This window comes from Aotus nancymaae, unplaced genomic scaffold (assembly GCF_030222135.1).
Source record: "Aotus nancymaae isolate 86718 unplaced genomic scaffold, 86718_ANA_hifiasm-v0.15.2.pri h1tg000064l_1, whole genome shotgun sequence".
In the NCBI taxonomy this organism is placed as follows: Eukaryota; Metazoa; Chordata; class Mammalia; order Primates; family Aotidae; genus Aotus; species Aotus nancymaae.
In genome coordinates, this window is record NW_026988479.1 from 15,954,741 (window position 1) to 15,982,528 (window position 27,788).

The 27,788-nt window shown below is 40.1% G+C and overlaps 2 protein-coding genes and 1 pseudogene across 2 annotated transcripts in view; 2 read left to right on the forward strand and 1 right to left on the reverse strand.

The window, feature by feature from the left end:
• The window catches only part of LOC105726972 (protocadherin alpha-9), a 137,264-nt gene extending 129,518 nt beyond the window's left edge, over positions 1-7,746 (forward strand). Inside the window, 1 exon segment of the mRNA XM_012466618.3 lies at positions 7,703-7,746. The gene's annotated coding sequence lies outside the window, so the exon portion shown is untranslated.
• Positions 1-27,788, forward strand: part of LOC135268088 (protocadherin alpha-12-like) — a 150,231-nt gene that overhangs the window by 107,964 nt on the left and 14,479 nt on the right. The window contains 2 exon segments of the mRNA XM_064366267.1: positions 7,703-7,761; positions 11,103-11,191. Of these exon segments, the coding sequence (XP_064222337.1) occupies positions 7,703-7,761; positions 11,103-11,191 (148 nt within the window).
• On the reverse strand, positions 3,232-3,631 carry LOC105727734 (protein mago nashi homolog 2-like; annotated as a pseudogene).

Below are 27,788 nucleotides of genomic sequence, written 5' to 3' on the forward strand. Positions count from 1 at the left end.
GTCACATTGCTAGTGTTATTTTAAGTGGTATCCATTTGACTCCAAAAACTTTTCTTCAGTAGACAGAAGTTCCAATGTTTATATTCCCTTTGATATGGGATATTCAGGCATTTAAGCTATCACTAATTCACCTAGTCATATATATTAACTGCTTTTGGAAAAAGAGTAATTCCTTGCGTAGAAGCAGGTAACAAATTGGAATACCAGTGAGTTACTACTATTTTTTTTTTTTTTTGAAATGGAGTATTGTTTTATCTCCCAGGCTGGAGTACAATGGCATGAATATGGCTTACTGCAGCCTCAACCTCCTGGGCTCAAGCAATCCTCCCACCTCAGCCTCCCGAGTAGCTTGGACCATAGGTGTGTGCCACCGTGTCCGTCTAGGTTTTTTTTTTTTAAGATACGGGGTCTCACTATGTTGCACATGCTGTTAATATGTTTGTATTTGTTTATTTGCTTCACTATTGGCAAAGCCTGTTAAGATCTTTTATTTCCGTTATTTCACGATTTTTCTCTTGTTGCTTATTAAACATCAGAATTTAACCCCAGAGTCTAATCTGTTAGTAGATTTTACCCCATAGTGAGCTTATTTCATGAATCACTTGTGCCGTGAGGATTCTGAAGTAACTATTTTGCAATGGGGCAGAATTTCTCTTTGGAAATTTTGAACTTGATACTGAATTTGGTTGGCACTCCCTTCAGAGTCTCCATAATAAGAAACCAAATCTTAAGGTAGATTCAGTGCATTTGTGGTCCTGGCGTTGTGATTGATAATGAGTCACTCTGAGTACTCTGGTACATTTGTCCAACAGCGTCTTAGTAGGCCCAGTTGGCACAATGTGGAAATTACAAAAGACTGGCAGAGATGCGTTAAGTTTGCATTTACTTCCACTTATTTTAAAGCAATCTGTAGTCACCAAACCTTCAGTTGTTTCTGCCACTGTGTGTGCATATTCACCCCAATTCCAGATATAGCGAGCTGAAAGAGTTAATTCTTCTTTCAGTGGCACCTGTTCTTTTTTCCCCCAGCAGTGACTTTTCTACCTGGTGACTCTATCCTGGAACAGGGTTTACACTCAGCATAAAGTGACATGGTAGTGAATTTATAAAATTTGCAGAATGGTCAGAATAGACTAAGAATAGACTAATATCTATGAACTTCCACTCCAGTTTTTCATCCTCTGATAGTCACTTTATAATGACTGGGGCTGTTTTATTTTGCAAATTTCATATTGGTTATAAGACTATTCTTCTGAGTAAAAGTTTATCTTCTTTGGTCTGATAATATGATAATTTATTTAAATTATCTCCTTCTTTGATTTTTCTATGGATTGCTGACCCAGATGGAATTATGGCTGAGCTCTTCTCTGTCTCTTTATCTTGTACACATTCTGACTGAAGAAGAAATCTATCTATTGTAGCTTGAATGTCATTGGCCTACTCTTTCCTTCTGACCCAGGAGTGAGCCATCACATGGGCATCTGGTCTAACTCAGAACACTCTGCAGGGGACACAGCCTGGCATATTATACATTGCCTTTTGGCATGCTGTCTACTTGACAGACTAGCAAAGTCAGTTCTGGATACTTGCCTTGGTTGCCTACCAAGTTTTGCTCCCAATGAGAGGTCAGAATGATGTCAGTTTGAGGAAGCATACCTGTCACCAAACTCAGGGGTTGAGCTGCATCTGATGGCGTTTTATGGGTGACTTTAAATGTGGTTTTTACAGAACTTCACCTAGATCAATGTTGTGCCTATTATAATATGACTATAAATTTAGCTTATTCATGTGATAATATTTGGAGTAGTATAATCTATAACCATTACTTCAAAAATCAAAGGTCAAGAGGATTCTTTTGCAGTGTTTTAAATCTGCTAACCTGAAAATTATACAAGGGTTTTTCTTTCAAGAATTTGAACTTGACAAATGCAAAGAAATATCTAACATTGCAAAGGTAAAGAGAAATCTTACTTCCTTGGCACATAAGCACCATCAGTTCCTTTTTGGCCTTCCAGGGTCATAACTCTGGGCTCCAAGGAGGTACAACTGTGAGTGAGAGAGTAGCTGCTGAGCTAGCAGGCTGTGCATCCATAACTAAACAGACCTAGCACTTCCTGTTGTACTGGAACCCGTTAGGTAAGTTCTAAAGTTAGGTTTACTTTCCTGCTCTGTAAATTAGGATTCTAAATGACTATATTCAGAGGAAAATATTCCACCCAGAATTCTCAAATTTATGGGCTTTTTATTCTGTTTTATTTTATTTTAGTTTTTTGAGACAGAGTTTTACTCTTATTGCCCAGGCTGGAGTGCAATGGCATGATTGTGGCTCACTGCAACTTCTGCCTCCCGGGTTCAAGTGATTCTCCTGCCTCAGCCTCCCAAATAGCTGGGATTACAGGCATGTGCCACCATGCCTGGCTAATTTTGTATTTTTAGTAGAGATGGGGTTCCATCATGTTGGTCAGACTGGTCTCCAACTCCTGACCTCAAGTGATCCGCCCACCTTGGCCTCCCAAAGTGCTGGGATTACAGGTGTGAGCCACCACACCCAGCCCTCATTTTGATGTACTAGAAGACCAATATGCAACGTAATGATGATGATGATTATTATTTTTTGAGACAGAGTTTCACTCTTGTTACCCAGGCTGGAGTGCAATGGCGCGATCTCGGCTCACTGCAACCTCCACCTCCTGGGTTCAGGCAATTCTCCTGCCTCAGCCTCCCGAGTAGCTGAGATTACAGGCACGCGCCACCATGCCCAGCTAATTTTTTGTATCTTTAGTAGAGACGGGGTTTCGCTATGTTGACCAGGATGGTCTCGATCTCTTGACCTCATGATCCACCCACCTCGGCCTCCCAAATTGCTGGGATTACAGGCGTGAGCCACCGCGCCTGGCCCCATAATAATTATTTTAAATGTTGCATTCCCTTTTGCCTTAATGAACAACAGTCTATCTCTCTCTCTCTCTTTTTTTCAGGATTTGATATGTTTTATTAGAGCAAATTTTTAACAAAAGGTGGCTTTTATTTACAGAATTTAATGTGTGGGAACTGTCCAACCCACGTGGACTCAAGTAAGGATAACCGTTAAGCTTGCTAATGCCTTTTCTTATTTTCAATTTATATATAAACGTTTTCGTTTGCTTCACATTCATAATAACCCCAATACTGTAAATGACAAATCCTTCTATCCCTTAATTAAATATACAAACAGCTTGAAAAACATACAATTTAAATTGGTTTAATCTTGAAGTGTAATTCAATGATACTGAAAACTAAACGTTTCAAGTCTTGTACCAAATAGTAAAATACTCAAAGGCCTTCAGGATCCTTGACTGATTTACATCAATAAGAGAACCTATTTTTGACGTGGTAGAAGATATGTGCTTATCTCCAATTACAATTTCAAACTCCTGTCGGCCAATCCTGTCAGGGGGAGGCCACAAAGCCTCATCTTCTTTTGTAATTTCACTGTCATCAATAATTCTCTTCAGTTCTTCCATTACACTCTTGTGCACATAGCCTCTTTTCTGATCATGACATCATTTTTGTAATTGCTGTTGTTGGCATATCTAAGCTTTCCCTTGTGCCCTACGTAGTAACGGAGGTAGAAATCACTAGGCATAGCCATTTTTGTCCCTGGGAAGCCTGCTGAAGACCCAGCCAACGTATTGCCCAGTGCCTGGCAGCAACCCTATATATCCCTTTTCTAATGCTTTGCAACAAATTATCACAAATAAGTGGTTTAAAACACCACCTATTTGTTATCTAACAGTCCTGTACCATGTGGCTGAGTTGTCTGCTCAGGTATTCTCAAGGCTGAAATGAACACAACTGGGCTGTGTTCTCTTTTGCAGGCTCTGAGGAAGAATCCGCTTTCAATCTCATTCACATTATTGGCGGAATCCAGTTGCCTGGAGACTGAGATCTTGTTTTCCTATTTACTATGGCCTGGGGTTACTCTCAGTTCGTAGAGAACTGAGGACTCAGGACTCCTGTCCCATAGTCTGCTCCATCTTCAGGGCTGGCAATGGAGAATCTTCCCTCACATGGAATTCCTCTTATGCTTCAAATCTCTCCGACTCTGTCTCTGACCTCTAGACCCAGATTTAAAGAGCTCATGTGATTATGTCAGTCCCATCCGGATGATCTTCCTTTCTTAAAGCCAACTGTGCTATATAACATAATGTAATCATGGGAATAACATCCCTCACAGTCACAATCTTGGAGATTATTCAGGGTGTATATATAGGGATCTTGGGGCCATCTTGGAATTCTGCCTATCAGTTTGTATCAATGTTCACAAACTTGCACTATGGAAAATCTGCAGTGGATATATTCTTAACAGAGTCCTATTAGGAAGGAAAAGGAGCTATTATATGCAGTCTCATGTCCCAGAGGGCAATTTATTGATGTCTTCCACATGGATTTCCATGTTAAGAAGATAGCATATTATTTTATTGAGTAGTTGTGTAAGTTTATGAATAAAATATGGTATTTTAAACTTATCTTACTTTAAAGCTTAGAAGAGGTGATTCATCCTTCTGTAGCTCAAATATTCTATGGTATAAATCAAAAATAACACCATTACAAGATAAATTAAATCTTTTTATAATTTTAATAGGAACACAAGTGTATTCTTATTCTTCAGTAATACTACATCACTCATATGGACTACCTCATTGAATTTTTCCACATATGAAGTTTTGTATTATTCTACCAAAAGACTAACCTTTGAAACAATACGACATATTGGAGTTCTTCACCAATAGAAAGTAAGCATAGTCCAGGGAGGTACCATCCAAGTATTAAATAACTAAATAATCATAGTTATTTCAAGGCTTAACATATGTCTTACTGTGTCACATATATCAGTAGTCAACCTTTTAACTTGAATTTTTCTGAATTTAATCAAGTTCTGGATAAAACTCATGTACATTTTATTACTTTTAATTTTGTATTGTTTTTAAAATACATCAATATCTGGAAACTCAGAAGTAAAAAAGACAAAGAAGAAAAATATACGCCATTTCATGTAAATTTATTTAAAACACAGACTTTTGCCCTGGCATGTTGGCTTAAGTCTGTAATCCCCGCACTTTGGGAGGCAGAGGCAGGTGGATTGCCTGAACTCAGGTGTTCAAGACCAGCTTGGCCAACATGGTGAAACCCCATCTCTACTAAAAATACAAAAATTAGCCGGGCACAGTGGTGGGTGCCTGTAATCCCAGCTACTCAGGAGGCTGAGGCAGGAGAATTGCTTGAACCTGGGAAGCAGAGGTTGCAGGGAGCCGAGATTGCACCACTGCACACCAGCCCAAGCAACAGAGTAAGATCCTGTTTCAAAACAAATAAAAAAATAGACACAAATAAATAAAGCACAGACTTTTGTGTTAAGGAGACCTAAGCATGACTGTCAGCTGAACTCAGCAATCAGGCAAGTAATTTAATCTCTCTAAAGTTCAGATTTCTCATTTTTGCAATTTAAGTACAATAATGTTGACTTTGCATTATAGTTCATTTATTTAAACACATTTTTAAAAACCTCTCAAATGCCAGAACCCTGCTAGACTCTGACTATATTGCTATGCATTTATGAATAGCCGAAGATATGCATGTGTCTAATGAGCAAAACAGATACAATCACTTTCATAGAGTTTACAAAGAATCAGGATAAATGCAATAGTATGTAATTAAGTGCAAAATCTAGTAGTATGAAGCTACTTAAAACATATTAAATGCTTTCTTTCTTTCTTTTTCCCTGCCCAATCTTACTGCCGTAAGAAATCTTGTAACTGTGATTCTGGCAAATGAATCTGAGAAGCATGTTGTTGCTGTGGACTAGTATAGAAAATAGCAGCATGACAAATTTAATGTGTCATTGGGAAAGAGAGATTGTATAATGAACCGAGTTTCCTGGTCAGTCCTGCTAAAACTGTGCCTTTCAGCAAAATGAGTTTGGTGATTTCATTCCAAAGATCAAGTTGCAGCAATTTTCATCATGAATGTTACCCAATCATAGAAAAATTGGCAACATTTACTCAACAGATGTTACAGTCTTTCTTGAAGGAAGGTTCTCTCAGCTGACAAGCTAACGATAATGCTCCTGATGGAGAGGGGAGAGATGGTGGTGATGATTGATTAATAAAAAGTATTCCAGATCTATTTCCAGGTTTATAAAATGATTTACAAATATTTTCTCTTGTTCCCTCTAACACCACTAGTAGAAGATGCAAACTCCTTTGATTTGTTCTGTAGATAATTTTACGCTACTTTATATGGAATGTCCATAGCATTGTGTGAACTTGAAAACCAAGGAGGAATCTTGCCAGGAGATTGGAAGAACAGAGGGAGTAGTTAGTGTGTGAGGACCATTGAGGTAAAGTATCCCAGAGTTGTAACTTTTTCTGGGCCTTGACTTTGGCTAAATCTCTGAATATTGAATATCATGTAGCCATCTATAAATCTGTCTGAAAATTGAGATGGTGATGATTTCTCTCCTGGGTGTTATGAAGAAATGTGTTTATTAGATACTTTGCATCCCTTGAAGGAACTATATGAATGATAGGAATAAGAATTATTGACAATTTGGAATAGTCTATTGATGTTACTATGGTTTTGTTTCTACCAAATATGATAAGTATAATGTAGAGGAAAATACAAAATACAACTTTTATCCCCCATTTATCCATTCAACTATACCTCAATATTCAGTGACAGGGCCACCTTAATCTCTACCCATGAAAATGCATCTAGAGGAGTGTCACAAGTTTTTCACGGTAACATTTTTGCTTACTGATACAGGATAGTGATGGTGACTGATAATGTCCCAGTGATTTCTGAGTAACTTTTAACCAGCGCATAATTTTCCCAACAGTCTTTAAGTCTTTAGGTACCCATATTTTCCTCTTTGTTCTCCCTTTAGACTGACAGTTTGTAGAAAGAGGGCAACAGATCTTTCCAATACACAACTGGTCCAAAATGAATCAGGATTTTTTCTTAGATTTCAGCTACTCCCTGTTAAACAATCAGAGTTTAGTGAACAGTGATTCAGTGAGGAGGGAAAGCATTCAGAAAGGAGCAGGAACAAGTACAAATTTATGAAAAGGATTAGGTAGCAAAACAAGGTCAAACTCTGCAGTAGTTTCTTTTCCTCTCCCTAGTATCCCTCTTCAATCAGCAAAGAGGCTGTTATCAGTTTCTGGTGTTATGACTGGGCACATCTGCCCTGGGTCGAATATGCTGCAGTCTGCAAAGCCAGCAGCAGATTGCAGTCCTCTGCAGTCCAGCCAGGCCAGCAGAACTTGTGTAGCCATGTGCCCTGTTATAGCTATAATACTGAATTGGGAATGTTCCCTTAATGGTGCACTTGAGGGCAAAAGCAATGAAGCTTTTCCTGTCTCAAAATAGACTGTTCTTCCCCTAGTATTTTAAGAACACAGACATGTATTGGGCAAGGCAAAGCCAAAGCTGGCCTTTACAAGATTATTAAATGTAGTCTTCCAGGATATCTAATCTGTGTGAGGACCCTGATGAACTAATTTTCTTCTAAAGTGCTGTATGTATAGATATCATCATAGAGTCACACAGGAAATGGCTCATTCAACACTTTTTTTAGATGCCTGGAAATATTTAAGGGAATCATTGCTGGGAGAACATTGTCTTGTCATTTTAACAGAAAACTCTCTTTGTGATTTTGCAGCCACGACAACCCAACCCTGACTGGCGTTACTCTGCCTCCCTGAGAGCAGGCATGCACAGGTATGTATTTCCCTCCTCGTTCACTCAGAAGTAACCTTAACTTAGTATGGCTCAGATAAACTGCATCTCCATAGGCCAGAAGCAACTGTCAAGGCTAAAAAGCTTTAACTTTGCCAGAAAAATGCAATTATTTTGTACCCACGTCTATTCCTTGAAAGATTGGAAGTGGTCAGTGCCAAATGCTTACCAAGTGCTGGCATATAAGAGTCCTCTGTAGAATCACAGAAACAGGCTGCTGTGTATTTTCTCCCATCAAAATTTCTACAGGGAAGTAATTTCAACCTCCTTCGTCCCTCTCTTCTTATGTTTTATTTCCTTCCTTTAAAAACCGTAATTAATACTGATGCTTTGAGGCTTGGGTACCTTGCGTAATATATACGTACATGTTGTCTACCTTGTTTTTCTGTCTCACATTGATTATTACATCCTATTACCCACAATGATTGATTGCTATTCTTGTTCATGTTAACCCCTCTTAGAGTAGAGTCTCCTCATCTTTCCCATAATGGTGCTAACTTATTGTCATCAATGACATAGGTTTTTCAGAGGATGAGACATGTAAAGGGCGTTTACTGGATATCTGGAGACCAAATCTAGCTTACTTTAAATTAACCTAGAGCAATAGCATTACCCGGAGGATCAGATTAAATATAATTTTGCTTTCCCTACTTTGTCTCTCTGACGGTAATTGATGAACTACCATTATTTCTGGAGGTGATCTAGTATCCATGCCATAAGGCCAAATAAAAGATTCATTATTTGTGAATGTCTTTGGAAACAAAATGGGAAGGACCAAGAAACAAATGATCACTATTATGAAAAGGATTTAATTTTAAAGAAGAAATAATCTTCAAACTTAAACACTTCAAGATATCTGGACAACTATCAAGTGAATATTCATCAAACCTAGATCAGTTCCTAAGGAAAAAGCCTACAAAAGTATGTGTAGAGTTAATGTAAAATTAGTTTTAGTCCATTTAAAATGCATCAGATTGAAATAAATTAACATACTCTCAAGTATTACAAATGAACAGAAGTCATTACATTGGGTGCTATTTCTGATTCAGAAGCAATCGGTGAAGGGCTGAAGATTAGTAGTTGGCTTGGTGAGATGTCACATTGGAACCTGAGTCATATTTAGGCCAGAAACACTCATGCAGATATCAGAATATTAGGTATCAGAAGAAATTCTTTATATTTATTAGAGACCAACTTGTGCTTTTGCCTGCATCTGAGCTGTTGGTGGAGCCATGCCATTGGTAAAAGCATGGTTTACAGTGTCAATTCTTTCTCTCTCAGTTGAACTAGTGCTTTGCTTGAAAAGTACCAAAGCTATGAGTTGTGCCTTAAAAACTATATTTGAAATAAAACATTAAAACATAACTTCCTTATCCCATTTTCTTTTTTTTTTTTTTATAAGATGGGGTTTCACTATCATGGCCAGGCTGGTCTTGAACTCCTGACCTCAGGTGACCACCCACCTCAGCCTCCCAAAGTGCTAGGATTACAGGCGTGAGCCACTGCACCCAGTCAACCTTATCCCATTTTCAAATTGAAAAAAAAAAAAAAAAAAAAAAAAAGCCAAATGTGCTCCTATTCAGGTTTCAATTAAAATATTATGAGATTTTAGTAAGGTCAGAAATAAAAATCAAAATTAAAATGCCATTTCTTTTTTGCATTGTAATATATTGAACATATTAAATGAGTTGTGAACCTAAGTAATACTCACCTTTTTCATATGTGTGCTTGGCTTCTTGGCCTTTCCAGTCTCAGATATCATGTAGCTATTCTTTAAAAAATGCTGCTTTGAGCTGAGCTGGCTCCGGGATAGTTACACCTTCATGAATCTGATTGAGCTCACACAATTTGCTGGTAGAATCCAGGAACACTTGAAAGCTGTTAATATTTGGGAAACAATCAGGTAATTCCAGAGTATAGATGAAGGGAAGAATAGCAAAAGGTCAGAGTTTAATGAGTGGATTTCTACTAGATATGTTGTTTGAAGTCAAAGAGTGAGAAAATATTGAACTTATATGTTGCCTTCCCACTAGTTCAAGTTTGTCTGCTCTGTTGCCTCGTATAACCCCTTCAGTCAGGAGTCTAAATTTTATTTTAGAAATTTGGCTTTCAAGATAAACACATGTCTAGTTTAAAAGGGTCCTCTAGTCCAGGCATGGTGGCTTATGCCTGTAATCTCAGCATTTTGGGAAGCTGAGGCAGGCATATCACTTGAGTTCAGGAGTTCAAGACCAGCCTGGCCAATATGGTGAAACGCTGTGTCTACTAAAAATACAAACATGAGCTGAGCATAGTGGCAGTTGCCTGTAGTCCCAGCTACTTGGGAGGCTGAGGCAGGAGAATTGCTTGAACCTGGGAGGTGGAGGTTGTAGTGAGCTGAGATTGAGCCACTATGCTCCAGCCTGGGTGAAACAGTGAGACTTTGTCTCAAAAATAAATAAAATAAAATAAAATAAAATAAAATAAAATAAAAAGGTCTTCTAATTTTGAAGATGGTTTTCTTGGACATTTTCTCTTAGGATCACACTTATTTCTTCCTTTCTTCCATCATTCATTCATTCATCCAACAAATATTTGAGAGATTAATATTTGCTAGTATTAGATATACACAAATGAATACTGTACCATGTTTTCTTTTCCCTTGAACAATTTATGTTCTGTCTCTGCTTGCCTCTAAAGGTCTCCCAGTTTGTATCTCACTCCCAGCAGTGTTTTATGTTGAATTAATCTCTTCTGAACTGGGATCTGTGAGTGGTGGTGATCAGGTTTCTCTAGTCTCAGGAAATACAGGGTGGGTCATCTATGTGTAAGAGATATAGGAAGAGTAAAACAGAAAATAAGGTTAAGAATTAATTGGATAACCAAATTGGAACAGTACTCCAATTATCAGCCAATAATTTTGGTGTGTTTTCCTCTTTAGAGTAGAGAACCCAGAAACAAGAGAACTGGCAAGAGAGGCTTGGGACTTTTGAGAACAAGCCCTCCTCATCTGCTTCAGTGTTAAGATATTAAAATGGCTTAGTCCTCTGATGGGCTTCCTGTTAGATTTAGTGAGTGCCATGTGGCATTAATAAAAAACAAAATTGCCATAAGGATAGAACATGTGTATTCCTGGAATAGTATAGCAGGCAGTAAGTAAGTCAGCAATGCTCCTGCAGTTTATGCAGGGTGACTGCTCAGCAGTAATTGCTTCAGTTCAAGCATGAGCAGAATGTGTTAGCTGCAGCCCTGTCTTCATAGATGTAAGCAATTTCTGAGGGTGGAAGAAGAGCTGGGAAAGCATTTATGGTCTAACCATTATCTGGGTCTGTGTGTTTACTCAGCTCTGTGCACCTAGAGGAGGCTGGCATTCTACGGGCTGGTCCAGGAGGGCCTGATCAACAGTGGCCAACAGTATCCAGTGCAACACCAGGTAAAGAGCTGGGGTCTCTCCATTCTTTCTTGGGCTCTGCAAAGTGATCAGATGACCTATTTTTGTAATATCAGGAATATTTATGGCTCTTTTTTGAAAAAACACCTTTTTGTTTTTCCCTTTTTTTCATGCATACTTGATTTCCTTACATATATGACTATTTTGATTTTATACCTAATGCTCTTCAGGAGTCGAAAAAGGATAACATAAGGAAAGCGTGTGTGCTCTCATGTGTGCATGTGAGTGTATGAAGTTTTGGGGGTTTGTTTGTTTGTTTAAATCAGATACCTTTCAAATGCTTAGGCTATCCAAGCCATACAGAGAAGATCTGGTGGCCTCATGTACAGAGATGACACTGTTAACAAAGATCTTTTGGTTGAAGACTATGGAAACCCACCCAAAGTAGTAAGGAAGGAAAGAGAGAAAGAAGGAAAGAAAGAAAGAAAAGAAGGAAGGAAGGAAGGAAGGGAAGGAGGGGAGGGGAGGGAAGGGGAGGAGGGAGGGAGGAAAGAAAAGATGGAAGATGGTTTATCATGAAAGTGGAAAGTTATCAGAACCAAGGAATTATTTTATTTGAGTTCAAGTCAAAGTCAATCTGCTTCTTTCTGCACATCAACAACATTCTGCAGACTGACTTTTAGTGCCTTGGCATGCATGTTGCCAAACATGACCCCCTCACAATTTCTTAGTTTGGAGGGATAATAGGGACCATTTCCTAATCCAAAAGAGAATCTGCCAAGTTGTATAAAAAAAACCCAATGGCTGGGTGAGGATAGGAAAATTGCTTAAACTCACATTTCCTTGGTATCCTTATTCTTGCCCTATCACTAAAGCAGTGTTGTATAATAGACACTGGGCTTTGGAGGCCCATTGCTATAGCAGTTTTCAGAAGGGAAAGATTAAGTGTTGGTAGAGACCACAAATTGGGTTTGCTCTAATCCTCTATTAATAGAACAGCGTGATGATAATAGTAGTTACTAATTATTAAGCCATAATATGCCTAGACACTGTGCCAAGTACATTGCATGTGTGGTCTCATTTGTTCCTTAAGTTAAGCTTGCAAGGGATTTATTATATCTATTCTATATGTGAGAAATTGGTGAGACAGAGAGATTAAGAAATGTACCCAACATCATGTAGCTTGTAAGTGGCAGAGGGTAGGATTCAAACCCAAATGTGTTTAGCTCCAAATCCAAGTATATCTAGCACTTATATTTGTAACATGGCTCGCTTGCAAAAATCCATTCAAATTCAAACACATATCTACGTACATAATAGATGACATAGAATGTGTGTGTAAAAGGTTTTTTCCCAAAAATAATCAGATGCCTTTCAAATTATTATCTAAGTAATGTTCAGCTAAGGGCCCATTTTTGCTGACAACTCTAAGGGCGTTCATTGATTCTAATCAGTCAGGATTTGCTATTTATGGATGTTGCACAATTCAACTAAAAGTCACATTCGTCCAAAAAATATACAAGTTGAAGCAATTCATTAGAGAGCTAATATTGCCAGATGGCAAAGGGAAGAACATAAAATAGTTCATTGACAAATCTATACCCTCAGTGCCAATGAGAAAGTGAAAATGATGGAGGAGAAAGTGGTTTTAGACTGCCAAGTGTTGCAGGATGAGGAGGCGTCTGGGAAGTGAGAACTTCCCAAAGAAGCCACATGAAATCATGACTCTCTACCCTGCCTTTATTTCAGAGTTTTTCTTGTTCTTATGAAGGCATTGTAGGTCGATCTGGTGAGCCAAAAACTAACTTTGAATACATTCTCCCTCCCATTGGGTATGCTGGTTTGTGGTATTCCTAGGAAAACATGAAATAGGAACCATGTATTGATATTTCATGCATCTAGCCAAGTTCCTCTTTCAGATTCAAAAGATGTTAAGAACCTCTTTTTTTTTTTTTTTTTTTTTAACAGAGATAGAGAAGGGGATTTCCATTGTTCCATTTCTTACTGTTCCAGCCCCTCTTGTATTCCCATTTCATCCAGGACTGTGCCTGGCTGCTGACGCATGAGGCACAGTCTTCTTGGACTGTGCTGGATAGAGTTTGTATCTTCTAACTACTCCGTGGTGATCTAACCACACTTTTCAACACATACCTCTGCATCAATGATGTAAAGTTAAAGAGATTCTCTGCTTTCTCTCCTGTCCTTCTGGTACTTTTAGGCTTTTAGGATTCAATATATGTTCTGCACTGCTTGGAGGGAATATGGCATAAAGATTAAGATTATGATTTAGAGTCAGATTTAAGTTGAATTCTAATACCAAGCTTACTTGCTGGGTGAACATAGACAAACCTCCTGAATTCATATTTTCTTTAGTACCCTTTCTGTAAATTGGGTATAGTAATAATAATAACATCTATTTTATTGAGTTACCATGAGCACTAAAGGAGAAAAAAATAACTGAGCATAGTGCTTGGCATATAGTTAATAAATGTCTAATCTTCTTACTCGTTTTTTTCTGGACTACTTTTCTGCAATCTATGATATAGCCTTGGCTGATAGCCTGGTGGCCAGAATTCAGTAGTTCTCATTTGCAGGGCCAGATATAGACCCTGTGAAGTTATCTGGGTCATCCTGACATCTGTACAATCCAGTCATCCCAACTGTCCTCCTGGAGATGGAGTGAGGAGGATTTATTAGTTGCTGCCTGAAGAAAGGAAAATGCTCCAAAAAATTTGGTTGTTTCCAGACTCAAATAGAGCCTACCTTTCATTGATTCTGTTGCCCTTAAAACTTCATGGTGAAGGTGGAGTTGCTTCCAAAAGACTTCTTTCTGGTGCCTAAGCCTCCTTATACTTGCATCCGAGCCCTTTCAGTGAACCAGCTGTATATTGCTCTTCTCATCCCAACACTTGCAATGGCTGCATAAAGGAACTGAGGCCTGCCTTACACTGATCCTCATGCATGTGTGTTTCTTAAAGTTATTTTTCCTCCACTGATGAATTCTTTTGCTTTGTTACGAAGCTGTTCATTTAATTTCACAGTCTGCAAAAGCCTAAGATAAAGATGCCACACGCTGAAGGGATCAACAAGAGCATCACCAAGTGATGTTTTCTGCAGGATAAACAAGTCAGGCATTAAATTGGTTAATCCTGATTACTGGCCCCTTTCTCTAGCCTCCCCTCTGTGTGAGCAGACCTGGACCACAGGCTTTCTTATTTCCTTTCAGCTTCCCTCGAGACTGAGCCGAGAGAGAAAATTAGCTCAATCGTGAATGCAGGGAATACAGTTACAGCCTCTTCTTCAGAGGGAGGAATGTGTTTCAGGGGGGAGGGACATTAAAGGGCCAGTCACTGTGTTACAGCTCTTTTTAACTTCATGAATACGAATGCCCTGAAGAGGTTTTAATGAATGCCCTCTTGTGAACAGTTCCTAGAGGCAATCCCAGAGGTTATAAAAGGACTGCCACTGCCTGTGAGGGAACTGGTCTGGCTTCAGTGTACCAGGCTGCTTTGTTATCTATTATTGGTTCTTCCAGCTCCTCTTTCTACATTTCACGGAATCTCAGGTCTTACCTAAGGCAACAGTACATTAGTTTTAGAGTGGGAGATGTTCACTGTTTTCAGAAGAGTTCAGAAGGTTTCAAAACACACAGCACTGCAGAAGATAACGTTATAGCTTGTCAAGACCCCAGGGGATCTGGGACTAAACAGTGAAAGATTAATTAGGTAGGGGAAGCCACTCAGGCAATGACACTTAGTTAGAGAACCTTGGTTTAGACAATGGTGCTCAAAGGAGCAGCAACACCAGCAATACCCAGAAACTTGTTAGCAATGCAAATTCTCCAGCCCTACCCTAGACTAATGAATCAGAAATTCTCAGGATGGAGGCCAGTCTGGTGGCTCATGCCTGTAAAAATCCCAGCACTTTGGGAGGCCAAGGCAGGTGGATCACTTGAGGTCAGGAGTTCGAGACCACCCCGGCTAACATGGCAAAACCCCACCTCTACTAAAAATACAAAAATGACCTGGGCATGGTGGCAGGTGCTTGTAATCCCAGCTACTCAGGAGGCTGAGGCAGGAGAATCACTTGAACCCGGGAGGAGAGGTTGCGGTGAGCTGAGATTGCACCACTGCACTCTAGCCTGGGCGACAGAGTGAGACTCCATCAAAAACAAACAAACAAACAAAAAACAAGAAAGGAAGGGAAGGAAGGAAAGGGAAGGGAAGGGGAAGGGAGTGGAGGGGAGGGGAGGGGAGGGGAGAGAAGGGAAGGGAAGGGAAGGGAAGGGAAGGGGCAAAGAAGGAAGAGAAGGAGGGAGAAATTCTCAGGATGGGACTCAGCAATCTATGTTTTAACAAGCCTTCAATGTGATACCAGTCTACTCTAAAGTTTAATAATTGGTCTAAGGTAAATATTCCTGACGTTGTCTTATATCATTACAGACTCAGAATCCATACAAGAAAGGCATCTGTTTCCCGTTCTTGTGAGAAGCGGGGCGCCTTTCCCCATGCCTGAGAGACAATTGTTAAGAGCTCAAGCCTGGGCGTTAGTGACCCTTTCTGAATTCTACCTCTGCCACTCATTAATTGTATGTTCCTGAGACCATTACTTAATGTTCCTGATTCTTAGTTTCTTCCTCTATAAAATAGGGAGAATAGTGGTGTCTACCTTATAGGGTTGTTCTAAGACTTGGATGAGATAATGCACACATATATACAGAGTCTGAAGAACAACAAGGGTTTAGTAAATGGTAGCTATTTTTAAATGATTCTTCAAGGTATGAGTCTATCCTTCAGCTTCAAAATTTAGACCCAGGTTGTTCTGAGTATTCTATGTGGGAAGGATCTGCTATAAAGAAGATTTTTTTGAAAGGGCCTGTCTCTTCGTTTTGTTAAGGGATTGCTTTTGCTCTGATTTGCCACATCTATTTACTCTGTGGAAAATGGACACAGTTTATGTGCCCTAGTTTTATATGGGAATTTATATTCTTAATTGTCTCAAGGATTCCTACCTCTCTAACAAAACCAACTCCCCATGGAAAGACTCCATGGAGATTCCATCACTGAACCTTCCCCAGAAAGAAAGCATGATTCTTAGGAATCTATTTGGGAGCACTGTCAACATGAATTTTTCTGTTTCATGAGTGAGTGCAGCCTCGGGCCTTGTTGGAGAATTTAGAAAGCATGCTGTTCCACTAACCTGCTCAACCTCAACTTCTACTGTTGTCATAGCAATGACAGTCCTGGGAGGTGTGTGCATATTCTCATTAGGAAAAGAAAAGAGATCAGGGATCTATGTGAGTGGGGCAGCTCCCGCCTGTGAGTATCTTCCGCTCTCACCTGCCATCTGACAGCCCAGGAGTACCAGCTTGGCTTAGCTTTCTCTACCTGAGGAAAGTAAGTGCTTGTAAGATGCACTTTTACTTTCCGGGAGTGTGAAGCTCATTGTGTCTGCTGGAGTTCTGTTTGCAGCTTATGATAAATAAAGAATTGTTTGTTTTGGATTGGTCTGAAGGGAGGAAACAAGGGTGTGGGAAGGGTAATTAGCATCCTCTATCTAGGAGAAGCCATGAAGCTTACTTAAGTCTGCTGGCTCCATCCATTCGTGACTTTCTGCATCTTCTTCTTGGGGAAACACTCTGCACCTTTCACTTTTAATGGTCATGTAAATAAAAGACTAGAATGGAGATTTCCTGGCTGGTTTTCTGAAATTAAACATTTTTGTTTATGAATAGATTATAAGATAGTTACTTCCCTAGACGCTCTGTATTGCCTTGCACCTCTCATTTGCCCCATAATAATGCTTATAGGATTGGTGGCCTGGGCAGAAAATAGTCAGGGTTAAGACCATGATACATAATAAAAGAATTTCTTCCATAACAGTAGCCCCAAACAGAGATCACGTGTCTCCTGAAACCTATCCAATCTCGTGTGTGCTCGGACATATGCTCCTGGATGTAACATTTTAAAGAGTGCAGTGAGGAGAAAAGGGCAACACTGTTCTCTTAGGCTGCAGTTTCCTTCAAGCCCATGGATGGAGAGAAGGAGGCTAATGCAGGGTCAGGGAATAGAGACTTATTATAGTTCCTTCAGTTATCATTGATTCCTTTAATATGCCAGCTACATTGAGGCAATACCGTCTGGCCACTGAAAACCTTGTCATGAGAAACAACTTTTGAATATACCTTAGAAAAATAAAACACTTTCTCCTTCTTTTGTTTAAGAGTGTTGCGTAAAACAGTTTCTGAATTACCCTCCCTTCTAGCTTTCTTTATACACCATTCTTTGTAGCTGAATTTTTAAGCCCCTTGTCAAAAGGGAGCTTCAAGTTTCTTCTGGGGAGATATCAGTGTCACAAAGGGCCAAGAAAGTGGGGGCTCCCCAACTTTGCCACCTGACTCAGCTCAAAGATGATGGGCCACCTGTGTGATTGAGAGCTTTGTGGGAAAGCAGATATGGAGGGTGGAGAGTCTGCACTTCACTCTGTGGGAAAAATTGCTGAGATTGTTTAGGATTGGTAGGCTTGGAACTCCTTCTGGAAGGTGCTTTAACAAGAAAGACCTGTTTTTAACCTGGGTTGAGGGCAGAGGAGGATGATAGTTTGTAATTCCTTTAAGCTTTGTGGTTCCAGCAAGCCCTGCCCTCAGCCTCACTGATACAAGTAAACTAAAAATGAAAGTCTGTCCCAGTGACAGCAAAGGCCTTTCAAGGCAATATTTTAAAAGAAACTCTGCTCAGATTTCAAAGGAACTTGAAAATGTTATCTTCACAGAGGCAGTCAGCTTTGCAGTTGAAAAGGTCATTACCTAATCTGGAGAAACATATTCAGTTCAAGCACTGGCTAGAGACTAGGGGCCCCCAGGAAAGGGCCATAAGATTAGTCACTGCCAGGAAGCCTGGCAATGAGTTTGTGGTCTGGAGAGGAATCTTCTCTGCCTCAGCACTTGGGAGTCTCCATTACCCACAATCAGAAAAAGAGGGAGAGCAGAGATACATGGCATTCTACTTTTATCTCAGTGAGACTGAGAGCTTCCTCAGCAACAGCCCTGCCTGAAATGGTCTATCTCCAAGGGAGTGGGCTAGGCGAAAGATGAGAGAAGTCAGTTCCGAAGATGGTAATACCAAGGTAAGTAAGGGGGAAAAAGGATGTTTGTGCTAATATTGAAACAGGAAATTGAGAGCTTTGTAGAAGTCAGACTCAAATGGCATAACAATAGAAAGTTAGGGAATGAAAAGGTAACTTTTAAGAACCAAATGTGGATTCAAAAGAGAACATGGAGGATAAGTTTATTGTAACATTTTTGTGTCCCTTGTCTGCTGAAGACAAGAGACACACCCTGGGCCATTGCCTGTGAAAAACCAACCAAACAAACTTTAAGTAAAGCCTGCCCTGTACAGAATGTCTAAACAAGCAGGTTTGTTGGTGATGTTCCAAGAAGGTTCACCAGCTTGGGCTTACTTCCAACATGGGCCCAATCTTGTGTCCAGAGCTGTTGCTCTAGGTGGCATCATGTATCAAGCTGAATAGTGAGACGACATTCCCCAAGCCTTCTCTCTTGTCTTTTTTGACTGTGCATCATAGATACTGTCTTACCTAAGAACACACCTGTTGGATCTCTTTTCCTATGATCACCTGGAGTCAGATGAATACCCTAAAGGTCTGTAGTAAGACTAGAAGGCCTCAGCCACTATGAATGATTTATATTAGATGCATACCAAACTGTTGTCAGAGAGTCCAGATTTGTGGGGGTAAGAGCATGGCTAGGTATGTAACCAGCCCTAGGGTGGATACCTTTGAGCCTGTGAGTTTGGCTCTGTGTTGGATGATGAACTATGGAATACAGAAGCTCCCTTCTCTCAGCTAAAGCCTATTAGCAAAAATAGAGCCCTTAGGACATTGCCTTTTTAAGTGTGTGTTCCAATGAGTGGGTCTTTTTTGGGTCAAGTTTTATGTCTTTAAATCCCATACTGCTGTCTCCTGGATTGTAGAAATAGTCTCTTAGAATAAGAGAAAGGAAGACAATAGCTACTATTTATTGAAAACTGTGATAAGCATTTTACATGTGTTGCATACTTAAAATTGAGTACATTATTATTGAGAGAAGTACATTATTATTCCCATGTTTCAGATAAAGAAATTAAAGCTCATAAGAATTAAGTGGCTTTCTTACATTCAGACAACTAGTAAAAATGTTTTTTGCTCACCATTGTATTCTCAGTGTCTAGCAGGATGCCTAACACACAGTGATGCTCAACATATTTTGTTGAATTCGTTAATAAATGCAGTGGTAAAGGCAGTATTTGAACCCATGTCTGCTTGCTGCTGAATCCTATAACTTAACACATTACTATTATCTTGTCCCACATGATATGTGAAGGGAATAGCTTGGTAACTTGGAAAAGACTATTTACTGTCTGAGTTCTAGGCCAACTGTAGGGGGCTCTGTATTTATTTCCCATTACTGCTGTAACAAATTAACCATAAACTTCATGGCTTAAAAAACACAAATCATTATCTTACAGTTCTGGAAGTCAGAAGTCCAAAGTGAGTTTCACTGAGCTAAAATCAAGGTGTGTTTTTGCAACTGTATAACAAGGATCCACTTTTCTTTCGTTTCCAGTAATAGGCTCCTCATTTCTACCTGAGCCCTTACCGGCAGCCCCTTTAATGTCCATATTTGTAACAGCAATCTGTTCATGACAATTTAAGTTTGCTCCTCACTTTTTTCTGGGTGCGCTCTAGCAGAGCCATTAATGCGCATATTTCTACTAGCAGCCTGTTCAAGGTAACCTAGGCCCTTTCTATCATGCTCTTCAAAATTCTTCTCCTCTGCTCATTTCCCAATTTCGAAACCACTTCCACATTTTTAGGCATTTATAACAGCAGAATCCCACTTCCAGATACCAAAATCTGTGTTAGTTTCCTAGGATTGCAGTAATAAATTAACAGAAAGTCCCTTTTTCCATGTAACATAACATATTCACAAGTTCTAAAATTGGGATGCTGTCATTTTGGTGGGGCCATTAATCTGCCTACCACAGGGTCTTTCATGTTCAGGCAGAGGTGATTCTGTGTGTGTGTGTGTGTGTGTGTGTGTGTGTGTGTGTGTGTAACTTCAGTAAAGGTTGAGCTAGTGTAGAGAAAGAGATAAGGTGAGATGTGTCATGAAAGAACAGTGACTGATGATGCTAACTTTGCTCAATCAAGAAGCATGATCCATTTAAAGTCATGCTTTCAGTGATCTATCCAATCAGATAAATGACTCTCCCTTCCTGGGAAGAGTACGGAAGGAAGTAGAGCTAAAGTTGAAAGTTCTCTTCCTAGCACATCCCCTCAAAGGATGGGAGTATTGGTTTGGTGGACATTCTCTTTTCTAAGAGCAAAGGTGGAAATGTGGAGAGAGGAGAAAAATAGTTCTCACTACATTATTGTGTTCTGGACTTAGAGATATTGTTCTGCCCCACGTTTAAGAATATTGTTCCTAGGCCGGGAGCAGTGACTCACGCCTGTAGTCCCAGCACTTTGGGAGGCCGAGGTGGGTGGATCACGAAGTCAAGAGATCGAGACCATCCTGGTCAACAAGGTGAAACCCCGTCTCTACTAAAAATACAAAAATTAGCTGGGCATGGAGGTGCGCACCTGTAATCCCAGTTACTCAGGAGGCTGAGGCAGGAGAATTGCTTGAACCCAGGAGGCGGAGGTTGCGGTGAGCCGAGATCGCGCAATTGCACTCCAGTCTGGGTAACAACAGCGAAACTCTGCCTCAAAAAAAATAAAAAATAAAAAATTGTTCCAACAGAGGCCTCGGAGGCAACACAACACATCTACAACCATCCGATCTTTGACAAACCTGACAAAAACAAGCAATGGGGAAAGGATTCCCTGTTTAATAAATGGTGTTGGGAAAACTGGCTAGCCATGTGCAGAAAGCAGAAACTGAACCCTTTCCTGACACCTTATGCTAAAATTAACTCCAGATGAATTAAAGACTTAGACATAAGACCTAACACCATAAAAACCCTAGAAGAAAATCTAGGCAAAACCATTCAGGACATAGGCATAGGCAAGGACTTCATGACCAAAACACCAAAAGCATTGGCAACAAAAGCCAAAATAGACAAATGGGACCTAATCAAACACCACAGCTTCTGCACGCCAAAAGAAACAGTCATTAGAATGAATTGGCAACCAACAGAATGGGAAAAAATTTTTGCAGTTTATCCATCTGACAAAGGGCTGATATCCAGAATTTACAAAAAACTAAAACAGATTTACAAGAAAAAAACAAACAAGCCTATTCAAAAGTAGGTGAAGGATATGAACAGACACTTTACAAAAGAAGATATACATGAGGTCAACAAACATATGAAAAAATGCACATCATCACTGGTCATTAGAGAAATGTAAATCAAAACTACATTGAGATACCATCTCATGCCAGTTAGAAACGTGATCATTAGAAAATCTGGAGACAACAGATGCTGGAGAGGATGTGGAGAAATAGGAACACTTTTACACTGTTGGTGGGAGTGTAAATTAGTTCAACCATTGTGGAAGACAGTGTGGCAATTCCTCAAGGACCTAGAAATAGAAATTCCATTTGACCCAGCAATCCCATTACCAGGTATATATCCAAAGGATTATAAATCGTTCTACTATAAGGACACAGGCACACAAATGTTCATTGCAGCACAGTTTACAATAGCAAAGACCTGGAACCAACCCAAATGCCCATCAATGATAGACTGGACAGGGAAAATGTGGCACATATATACCATGGAATATTATGCAGCCATCAAAAACGATGAGTTCGTGTCCTTTGTAGGGACATGGATGAACCTGGGACATAGATGAACCTGGAAACCATCATTCTCAGCAAACTGACACAAGAACAGAAAATCAAACACTGCATGTTCTCACTCATAGGTGGATGTCGAACAATGAGAACACATGGACACAGGGAGGGGAGCACGACACACTGGGGTCTGTTGGGGGGAAATAGGGGAGGGACAGTGGGGGGTGGGGAGTTGGGGAGAGAGAGCATGGGGAGAAATGCCAGATACAGGTGAAGGGGAGGAAGGCAGCAAATCACACTGCCACGTGTGTACCTATGCAACAATCTTGCATGTTCTTCACATGTACCCCAAAACCTAAAATGCAATTAAAAAAAAAAGGATATTGTTCCAAGAGTTGGGTGCAGGCAGCAGAGAACAGTACTCTTTAGATCACCCAGAGGCCAATCCGTAAGGATTCAATCCCAGGGCATGGTAACTAATAGAAAAGCCACTGTCACAAGTGATGCCAGGAGACAGGGCAACACATATTGCCTGCCTTGTATGCATCTAGCATCTGTGGCTAAGTGAAAGCAGATTATATCTAGAACTTCCCTGAAAAAATCAAAGAAGAAAGAGCCTGATTGGTGTGTATGTGTGTCTTAGGGGTTGAGGGGTGAGTAATGCTCCATCCAGTATTCCTAAATCCCACCTGCTTTTCCTGTGATGCTTCCTGTGTTGGGGATAGAAAGGTAGGATGGTTCACGGTTAATTTTATGGATGCATATGTATCTAAGGATCTGTTTGTTTTTTAGGACCATTTTGTATAACAATTCGATCTCACTCTCTTTCCTTGAGATTCTAAACAAGCTGGGTATCTCCAAAGCTTATGGCCTCTCCACACTTTCAGCAGCTCTGACGAGATTAAATCAACCCTTATACTGCTGGCAATGATTAGGCCATGGGACCCATGAAAGAGCCTCCCCAGAGTCCAGCATCCCCTGTGGTCTCCTTGTGTCACCAAGATGTCAATCCAACTGCTGTTTCTGCAGTCTGCAGTCAGCAGGGCTGTGTTTATTCAGTGGTCAATGTCACATCAATTTCCTTCTGTTGCAACCAGTATAAATCGATTCTAAATATTTGCCTTTGGGAAATTTCTTTAGCGGGAAGCTCACTAAAGCGAATTTCTTTAGCTTTTTGGTATGTTTTCTCTGAATCTGGGGATTTAGAGATATAAATTAGCTTCTTTGGTCTTTTCTCACCCAGGGTCACAACCTTGTCTCCTGGATAATACCTTCTAAATGTTTGTGATTTGAAGGGCACTAGAAAGATCCTCACAAAAAGCACCTCCCAGCTAGGTCCCTGGAATTCCATCATTAACCACCATCATCAGCATTTCTCTTTTAAAATCCTTATTCCTATTCTCCCTCTTTCTTTTCTTCCTTCCTTCTCTCCTTCCTTCCTTCCTTTCTTCCTTCCTTCCTTCCTTGCTTTCTTACACACACACACACACACACACACAGATGGACAGAGACAGAGAGAGATAAAGAAGTGAAGTATATAGATATTATTTCTAGGGATGCTTTACTTGGCGTGGCTGTAATGTAGAATTTTGTTGGGACCTTTAATATATAGTCATGTACCAAACTAACAACATTTTGGTCAACAATGGACCACATATGTGATGGTTGTTCCATAAGATTGCAATAACATATTTTTACTGTACCTTTTCTATTTTTAGATACACAAATACTTGCCATTATATTACAGTTGCACAGTATTTTGTACAGTAATATGCTCTATGGGTTTGTAGCCTAGGAGCAATAGTCTGTACCATATAGCCCAGGTATGTAATAGGCTGTGCCATCTAGGTTTGTGTAAGTACACTAAGTACACTCTATGATGTCCGTACAACAAAAATGCCTAGTGATGCATTTCTCAGAACATATTCCCATTGTTAAGTGATGTGTGACTGTAGTCATCATCAAACATTTATTAAGCACTTAGGTCAGGCCAGGCTCTGTTCTAGGTGATGCAAATATAATATTAAAAAAAAACACAGTCCTGCCCTTATAACTCTAATAGGGAAGGCAGAAATGTAAAGAAATAAGATGGAGATATTACATTGTCATGTGATAAGGACCACAATAATGCCCTGCATAGGCAGGGTCAATGAAGGGGAAGGAAGCTGGGACAAACCACCAGGGCCTGTTGGTCCAGAATGGGATCCAGGGTCTACTATGTTATAATCAATACAATCCCTAGGTAAATAAGGTAAGCTGGTCTGCCTTTCTTGAGATAGTCCCCAGATATCTTGAGATAGTCTTGAGATAGACTATATCTTGAGATAGTCTTCATAAGGCCCAAATACTCTCAGCAACCATGAACAGTGGATGTTGTGGGACCCCAGAAGATGGAACTGGAAATTCAGGGGACCAAGTCAGAGATAATTTGACATTTAATGCTGGATATTGAGACTGGGCGCAGTGGCTTATGCCTGTGATCCCAGCATTTTGGGAGGCCGAGGCAGGTGGATTGCCTGAGCCCAGGAGTTTGAGACCGGCCTGGGCAACATGGCAAAATCCCATCTCTACAAAAAATATAAAATTAGCTGGGTGCGGTGACATGCTTTTGTAGGCTCAGGTACTTGGGAGGCAGAGGTGGGAGAATCACTTAAGCCCGAGAGGCAGAGGTTGCAGTGAGCTGAGATCATGCTACTATGCTCTGGCCTGGGTGACAGAATGAGACCCTGTCTCAAAAACAGTAAAAATACTGGGTATTGCAGGATGGCAAGTAGAATGTGGAGAGGAAGAGAATTCCAGGCAAAGGAAACAATGCGTGCACGCAAAAACAAAAAACAAAAACCTGAAGTATATAAGCTGGATTAATAGGATGAGTGCATTTGATGGATGTGGTAGGATAAAGAGATGTTAGGAAATGAGATCAGAAAGGTAGACTGGAATCAGATTTTGTAGGACCTTAAACGGCCTGCTAAAGAACTGTAGTTTCATTTGTTGCCTGTGGAGACCCACTAGAAGGTTAGTTGGCTTATGTTTAGGAAAGAAGATTATTTTAAGTTTCCTTAACTCTACTGAATTTTCCAAAATCAACCTACAGTAGTCCCAGCTTATCTGTGGGAGATACGTTCCAAGACCCTCAGCAGATGTCTGAAACCTAATTTAGTACTGACCTTTATATACATTATGTTATTCCATAGGTGCACCTATGGTAAGGTTTAATTTATAAGTTAAGCACAATACTCGTGTGCTTTGGGGCCAGTATTAAGTAAAATAAGGGTACTTGAATACAAATGCTGTGATACCAAAACAGCCAATCTGATAACAAGACACTTTCTAAGCCGGACAGAGGGATGTTTCACGTCCCAGGCAGGATGAAGTGGGAAGGCTGGAGATTTCATCACACTACTCAGAACAGCTTGCAATTTAAAACTTATGAATTGTTTATTTTCAAAAATTTCCATTTAATATTTTCAGACTAAGGTTGACTCTTGGTAACTGAAACCTCAGAAATCAAACCTCAAATAAAGGGGAAACATTGTCCTGAATAACATGTCAAGATGAGCTATGAGCTTTCAACTTAGTGTTTTTCTTCTCCCAAACCAAATAGTGGAAACTTTTGAGTGTTTAGAAAAGGAGAATCGATGGCTGGGCGCGGTGGCTCACGCCTGTAATCCTAGCACTTTGGGAGGCCGAGGTGGGTGGATCACCTGAAGTCAGGAGTTCAATACCAGCCTGGCCATGATGGTGAAACCTCATCTTTAAAAAAAAAAAGAAAGAAAGAAAAGAAAAGGAGAATCAAAAAGGGAAGTAAATGCAGCATTTTTGTTGTTGTTGTAAAAAAAAGGGCTGGCCTTGGAAATGTTCTTAGATAATCCTGGTCACTTTGGTATGTCATGTCTGAGAAAATGTGGAGAGTAAAGGGCAGGTTTAAAATGTGTCTCCTGTTAGTTTCTGAAGGGAGATAGCATGGTATTGCACAGTGCCTCAGATTTCTATTGTTATTTAATAATTGTGCAACCTGTGCTTCAGATTTATCAATGTATAAAAGAGGAGAGACCATAGGGTGTTGTAAGGATTAAATGAGATAATGTATGCAAAATGCTTAGAACCATGCTTAGTTCATGGTAGCCACTAAAAAATGTCGTCAGAACTATTATCATTCAATTTAATGCTCCTGGCACTTAACACAATACTTGGCACAGTAAGGAGGATTCAAAATGTTTTTGCTAGATTACATGGAATGATACAGAAGTGTGCAGGGTGGGGTCGAGGGTTCTTCCATTATCTTGCCTGTCTTATGCTTGAGTGTGCTGAGAGCACCTCCATTTTATACCCTCAGTGCAGAGATATCACTGCTTGTCTAGAAATGGTTGCCCAAGGCTAAGAAGTGACACAGCAACACAGAGCCTGGGATTGCTGCCAAATTTTAAGAAGCACAGATTGTAACCAAGTAAGGGGGGAGGGTAGACAAGAAAAGTTTGAAAACCCGACCAAAGTCAGAAGCCATTTTGTTGTCGGGTGAAATGTTGCCTCGTAGAGTGTCAGGTGGTGGAGGCAGTGTGAAACCTTTGAAACTAGTGTCAAGTTGTGGTGCTAAAGGAGGAACCCAGCAGTGCTCAGGCCCAGGCAAGGCTGGCTTCATGGGGCCCGGCATTTAGAAAGGCCCTGTGTGTTTTAATATTACTCTATCACTGTCTTGACTTTCTTAATAATTTGTTAACAAGGGCTCCCTCCACCCATTTTCATTTGGCAAATATCACTGAGTCCTGCAAATTATGTAGCTAATCCTGGGTCCAGGCTAGTTTTTGAACCATGTTGGGCTAGTATTCTTCTGAACCTCTCTCTCTTTGATTTAATTACAGAAGAAACAAAAGTCATAACATCATATCTGTGCAGGACTAAAATAAAGTGAGTAGTGCCTCACTCCCTACATCCAATCATGCTTCCCAAAAGTAACCACTACGAATAATTTAGTGTGCATCTCCAGAATTCCGTCTACATTTTAAATTAATGTATTTTAAATAAAATAGAATTACATTGTTGATACAAGTATTAAACAATACAGCATTATTTGCATAGAAATATTTATTTCCCTCAATCCCACTCCCCTTCAGTGAAGCAACCACTGTTAACAATTTTGTGTGTATCCTCCAAATGTTTTTTTTTTAATTAATCAACTTTACTTTTTAGGGCAGTTTTAGGTTCACAGCAAAGTTGAGTAGAAAGTGCAGAGTTCTCATGCACTCCTGCTCTCCCACGTGAAAAACACGCCCCCCCCCGCACCCCACAATGCTATCCTTCCCAGAGTGGTACATTAATTACAATTGATGGAACTGTATTGACATCATTATTGAAACTATCATTACCATCCAACTTCCATGTTTACATTAGGGTTCACTCTTCCAAATATTTACTGCATCACTTAACAATGGGGATACACTGAGAAATGTGTCGTTAGGCTGTTTTTTCATTGTACAAATATCATAGAATGTACTTACATAAACCTAGATGATATAGCATACTATACACTTAGGCTCTATCGTATGACCTATTGCTCCTAGGCTACAAAACTGTACATAATGTTACTATACTGAATACTGTAGGCAGTTGTTACACAATGATAAGTATTTGTGTATCTCAATATACCTAAACATAGAAAAGGTACAATAGGTCAGGCGTGGTGGCTCAACCTGTAATCCCAGCACTTTGGGAGACTGAGGCGGGTGGATCACCAGAGGTCGGAGTTTGAGACCAGCCTGACCAACATGGAGAAATTCTGTCTCCACTAAAAATACAAAGTTAGCCGGGTGTGGTGGCGCATGCCTGTAATCGCAGCTACTCAAGAAG